General features: G+C 43.5%; 1 protein-coding gene across 19 annotated transcripts in view; it reads left to right on the forward strand.

Moving 5' to 3' along the window:
• The window catches only part of LOC139381068 (zinc finger SWIM domain-containing protein 8-like), a 45,278-nt gene extending 39,057 nt beyond the window's left edge, over positions 1 to 6,221 (forward strand). For all 19 annotated transcript variants that reach the window (XM_071124282.1, XM_071124286.1, XM_071124277.1 and 16 more), the window contains exon 23: positions 4,675 to 6,221. In XM_071124282.1, the coding sequence (XP_070980383.1) occupies positions 4,675 to 4,878 (204 nt within the window). In that variant the 3' untranslated portion in view covers positions 4,879 to 6,221. The remainder of the gene's footprint in view (positions 1 to 4,674) is intronic.
• The last annotated feature ends 293 nt before the right edge of the window (positions 6,222 to 6,514 follow it).

Consider the following 6,514-nt stretch of genomic DNA (forward strand, 5'->3'; position numbering starts at 1 on the left):
TTCTTAAGCTGCCTAGAGATTTTCCCAACATACAAAATACCACATAGGCAACATAAGATGACAATAAAATTCATGGTGTTATATGTAATATAATGATTTCAGATAGTCCTGAATTAATCATGAATAATGAAAGAAAGTTAAATGGGGTATGATATTTATGCCTCTTTATCACTCATCATTATTCACGATTCATTCAGGACTATCCGTAATCATGGTAGTAAACCACAACGTAAACTCAGCAAAAAAAGAAAATGTCCCTTTTTCAGGACCCTGTCTTTTAAAGATAATTTGTAAAAATCCAAATAACTTCACAGATCTTCATTGTAAAGGGTTTAAACACAGTTTCACTTTCTTGTTCAATGAACCATAAGCAATTAATGAACTTGCACCTGTGGAACGGTTGTTAAGACACTAACAGCTTACAGACGGTAGGCAATTAAGGTCACAGTTATAAAAACTTAGGACACTAAAGAGGCCTTTCTACTGACTCTGGAAAAACACCAAAAGAAAGATGCCCAGGGTCCCTGCTCATCTGCGTGAATGTGCCTTAGGCATGCTGCAAGGAGGCATGAAGACTGCAGATGTGGCCAGGGCATTACATTGCAATGTCTGTGAGACGCCTAAGACGGTGCTACAGGAAGACAGGACGGACAGCTGATCGTCCTCGCAGTGTCAGATCACGTGTAACAACACCTGCACAGGATCGGTATGTCCGAACATCACACCTGCAGGACAAGTACAGGATGGCAACAACAACTGCCTGAGTTACACCAGGAATGCACAATCCCTCCATCAGTGCTCAGACTGTCTGCAATAGGCTGAGAGAGGCTGGACTGAGGGCTTATAGGCCTGTTGTAAAAGGCAGGTCCTCACCAGACATCACCGGCAACAATGTCGCCTGTACTCTGGAGCGAGATTGAGGTGGCGGGTCCGTCATGTTGTAGGGCGGTGAGTCACAGCATCATCGGACTGAGCTTGTTGTCATTGCAGGCAATTTCAACGCTGTGCATTACAGGGAAGACATCCTCCCTCATGTGGTACCCTTCCTGCAGGCTCATCCTGGCTCAGGCCTGCATGACAATGCCACCACGCACAGAATGAACAGTATGGCTGACACAGCAAGAACTGGCAAATCTGGTGCAGTCCATGATGAGATGCACTACAGTACTTGATGCAGCTGGTGGCAACACCAGATCAAATCAAATCAAATGTATTTTATATAGCCCTTCGTACATCAGCTGATATCTCAAAGTGCTGTACAGAAACCCAGCCTAAAACCCCAAACAGCAAGCAATGCAGGTGTAGAAGCACGGTGGCTAGGAAAAACTCCCTAGAAAGGCCAAAACCTAGGAAGAAACCTAGAGAGGAACCAGTCCTCTTCTGGCTGTGTCGGGTGAAAATTATAACAGAACATGGCCAAGATGTTCAAATGTTCATAAATGACCAGCATGATCGAATAATAATAAGGCAGAACAGTTGAAACTGGAGCAGCAGCACGGTCAGGTGGACTGGGGACAGCAAGGAGTCATCATGTCAGGTAGTCCTGGGGCATGGTCCTAGGGCCCAGGTCCTCCGAGAGAGAGAAAGAAGGAGAGAATTAGAGAACGCACACTTAGATTCACACAGGACACCGAATAGGACAGGAGAAGTACTCCAGATATAACAAACTGACCCTAGCTCCCCCGACACATAAACTACTGCAGCATAAATACTGGAGGCTGAGACAGGAGTGGTCAGGAGACACTGTGGCCCCATCCGAGGACACCCCCGGACAGGGCCAAACAGGAAGGATATAACCCCACCCACTTTGCCAAAGCACAGCCCCCACACCACTAGAGGGATATCTTCAACCACCAACTTACCATCCTGAGACAAGGCTGACTGTTACTTTGGATTTTGACCCCCTCCCCCTTGTTTGTAGTCACAAGCTTGATGTTGTCATTGCGTGCTAGGAATATGGGACCAAATACCGAATTTGACAAATTTTGGTCTCCTAAAATGGCGAGGACTATGTACAAAACATGCTGTAATTTCTAAATGGTTCACCCGATATGGATGAAAATCCCCTCAAATTAAAGTTGACAGTCTGCTCTTTAAACTCATAGTCATTGTATCATAAAAAAAAGTGTCACTGTCCCAATACTTTTGGAGTCACTGTATACGCTTTAGGGTTAAATGTGGTTATACGTATAACATAGCAGTTTCTCTTAGTTTTCACACTTTTGCCCAGCAACTCTTGGCGTACTGGGAAGAGGAACCTCCATCGAAGAAACGCTGTTCCATGACTGTAGCCTTGTAAACGTAATCGTCAGTGGAGTGGCTCAGGCGTCCGTCTACAGAATTGACTCCTAGGTATACCGTTTAAGTGCATTAGGATGCGCACTGTAAGCTAAAATAAGTGTTATGGTCTGCCTTTTTGATAGAGGGTGGTGATGAGGTTACCATCAGAGACCATTATTCACATATCTAGAAAATATAAATATTTCTAGTCACATTCTATGGAGAACTTGAGATCAGGGTTTATATCATTTGAGGAAAGAGACAAATTCATTACGTTAATCCTGACTTCCAGTCCAAATGTACAAGATATCATCAATATATCTCATATTGAAATTACTGTCTGAAATTGCAGCAGTACCATAGGGCAGTGTGTACCCTATTCAGTCATATTCCATTAAACCACACCATTGTGAGCAAAATGAAGCGCTCTCTGTTTCCCGTTAATAATTTATCAATTTAAACTCATTATGATACAGAATTTGTCCTGAGAGGTTAACAAAAATAAGTACCTGCTCAAGGCTGGGACTGAAAATGCACTGTACTGGAGATGTGCGGAATTCTCATCACTTCATTAATGCCCTCAAGGGCTTACCCTGAGATGGAGGGATGTGATTAAATTAACAAATGTAAACCTAGTTACGGTTGCCTGTGTCAATATACAAAAGTATGGACACCCATTCAAATTAGTGGATTCTGCTATTTCAACCACACACGTTGCTGACCGGTGTATAAAATTGAGCACATAGCCATGCAGTCACCATTGGACAAACATTGTCAGTAGAATGATCTTACTGAAAAGCTGACTTTCAACGGGGTACCGTCGTAGGATGCCACCTTTCCAACAAGTCAGTTTGTCAAATTTCTGCCCTGCTAGAGCTGTCCTGGTCAACTGTAAGTGGTGTTATTGTGAAGTGGAAATGTCTAGTAGCAATAATGGCTCAGCTGCGAAGTGGTAGGCCACACAAGCTCACAAAACAGGACTCCCCGGGGCTGTGGTGCATCAAAATCATCTGTCCTCGGTTGCAACACTCACTACCGAGTTCCAAACTGCCTCTGGAAGCAACGTCAGTACAAGAACTGTTCGTTGGAAGCTTCATGAAATGGGTTTCCATGGCCTAGCAACCGCACACAAGCATAAGATCACAATGCGCAATACCAAGTGTATGCTGGAATGGTGTAAAGCTTGCCGCTGTTAGACTCTGGAGCAGTGGGAACATGTTCTCTGGAGGGATGAATCACGCTTCACCATCTGGCAGTCCGACGGACGAATCTGGGTTTGGCAGATGCTTGGAGAAAGCTATCTGCCAACTGTAAAGTTTGGTGGAGGAATAATGGTCTCGTCTGTGTTTTATGGTTTGGGATGGTCCCCTTATTTCCAGTGAAAGGAAATCTTAATGCTACAGCATACAATGACATTCTAATCTATTCTGTGGTTCCAACTCTGTGGCAACAGTTTGTGGAAGGCCCTTTCCTGTTTCAGCACGACAATGCACCCATACACAAAGTGAGGTCCATACAGAAATGGTTTGTTGAGATCGGTGTGGAAGAACTTGACTGGCCTTCACAGAGCCCTGACCTCAACCCCATTGAACACCTTTTGGATGAATTGGAACGCTGACTGCGAGCCAGGCCTACTGCCCAATGTCAGTGCCCAACCTCACTAATGCTTTTGTGGCTGAATGGAAGCAAGTCCCTGCAGCAATGTTCCAACCTCTAGTGGAAATCCTTCCCAGAATAGTGTAGGCTGTTATAGCAGGAAAGGGGGGACCAACTCCATGTTAATGCCCATGATTTTGGAATGAGATGTTAGATGAGCAGGTGTCCACATACTTTTGGTCATTTCGTGTATAACACTGGCAGTGGACCACATATGTTTATCTATATTCCCACCAAACACTATTGTTCAATCCAAATCAATCCCAAATCCCTATGTACTTGTGTAAATCTGAATGGATTGGTATTCACAATGTTCATATTCTTGAAGAACGTAAGCTCTTGGTTTGAGACCACAAAATCAACCAAAACTGCTGAATAGCATTTCTAATAGCTCTATATTGAAAATACTTTGAAGAATAGCCGAGATTAAATGATTTATTCACTCTCTACCTGGTTTTATGATTTGTCATTTAAGTTCAGACTTGAGTATTTTTCATTAAAATAAAAATGTATAACAAAGAACACTTCCCGAAACCCAAATTTGGGTCATGACCCACCAGTTGAGAAATTGCTGCTCTACAAGTTCATTGGGGGTAGTAGGAGGTAGGGGTTGGTTTAGGATCTGGGTGCCCTGTCTGTGACTAACATTGACATAAGTAGTAAAGTAGATTACCCTTTGGTGCCCTGTTTGACTCAGTTAATCTGCTCCTCTGTCCCACCCGTCGTCCCCCACTGCAGTATATCCACCACCGGCTGATCCACCTGACCCCGGCCGACTACGACGACTTTGTCAACATCATCCGCAGTGCCCGCGGGGCCTTCTGTTTGACCCCTGTGGGAATGATGCAGTTCAATGACGTGCTTCAGAACCTGAAGAGGGGCAAGCAGACCAAGGAGCTGTGGCAGCGCATCTCTCTGGAGATGGCCACCTTCTCCCCATGACTGTGAGGGCAGTGGAATGGGAGAGGAACGACGCTCCCACCCCACAAACCCACAGCCCTGTCGAGCTCTGGCTCTCTCCATCGACGTTTGGCTCTGTCTCGAATGCTCTCCCCATCCGCCTCCCTGGCCTCTCCTTCACCTGACCTGACGTCAACCCTCCTTGTGTACCTTGATGTACATACCCTACACAGCACACAGGCAACACAATCAACCTCCATTCCCCACCCTTTTAGATGTCATAACTGTGTGAGACGCAGAGCTTTGTGGAAAGCTGAAAGGGAATCAGCTTATGTTGTGTTCTGTTTCTGTTTGTGACTGAATTGCGTTTCCCATTATCATGATTCATGTCTCTGTGTAACTTCCTGTAACATATATTCCCCCTCATCCTCCCAGAAGCAGTCACGAAGGAGTACTTTTTGGTTGCTTGGGGCATATAAGTTGTCATTTATTTTGTTGTTGGTTGGTTATTTTATTGAAACCACTGAGTAAGTCAGATTCATACTGCAACATTCCACTGTCCTGGGGGGAGTTAGCCTCCACCAGTCACTACGGATCTGAATTTTGGGTATTCTGACAGTGTTTTAACAAGAAAGTAAAAAAAAATAGACAAAAAACAGTTTGTTGAAATAATAAAATGAAAAGAAATGTAATATGAAAATAGTAACCTGAGTACGGGTCAGGATTCTTTTAGTGTTTTGTTTTATCTTTTTAATATTTTGAATGATGTGTATGCAAAGAGGAATTTTGAGAATGAGAGAGTGTAACGTGAGTGTTGTGTGGGTTCCCTTTTCCGATTCAGCGGTTTGAGGTTTTGGGTCTGGGAACACGGGTGTCTGGCTGGACCAAACTCATTGGCCCTTTTTGAGTGGGTCAAGAGTGCAAGTGGATGGCCTTTTGCAAATCTCAAGTACAATCATCCAATCAAATATCAGGATCACATAAAGGATGAGTGGACATGCTATTTACATGCCCTACACATCTAGAATCATAAAAGTGCTATGCTCAGAAAGGCTTATATGCAGACTGGGTTTCCAGGTTACATCCATCAGCTGTTACTGTGGAATTCATGTCCACTGTCCATTGATGTTCTATAGGGGATGTTGCCAGATCCCTGTGTTCCAAACCTGCACCTCCAACCCTGCTCTGGAGCTCATGGGTGATGTGACTTAGTAGAAAATGTACTGTGATATTTTTGTATTCCTCAGTGTAGCTTGGTTGGGGGAAAAAAAGTATATATATAAATTGTGCTGATTGCAAGAGGTTGTAATTTAGAATAAAAGAAAAAAGGACATAAAGCAATACTGAAATGTAGAGTTTACTTAATAAAGGTTATTCAAAACACATATGTGCTGTAATTTATTTTGTGGGTGGAAAGTACAAAAAATGGACATGATCAAAATTGATCGGTAGTGTACACAGATTTGCAGATATTGCAAGTGCAGCAGAATGTTTGTTTCTAGCTCCAACTGTAGTAATGCCTAGCAATAATTTTTTTTTTTTAAACAATCCAGAGACACAAAAAAGCAGAACGAGCAATGTTAGTCGTGTGTGTGTGTGTGTGTGTGTGTGTGTGTATTTGGAAAGTATACAGACCCCTTGACTTTTTTTCTAATTTTGTTACGTTACAGCCTTATTC

The sequence above is a fragment of the Oncorhynchus clarkii genome, chromosome 23, assembly GCF_045791955.1.
Source record: "Oncorhynchus clarkii lewisi isolate Uvic-CL-2024 chromosome 23, UVic_Ocla_1.0, whole genome shotgun sequence".
Taxonomy (NCBI): domain Eukaryota; kingdom Metazoa; phylum Chordata; class Actinopteri; order Salmoniformes; family Salmonidae; genus Oncorhynchus; species Oncorhynchus clarkii.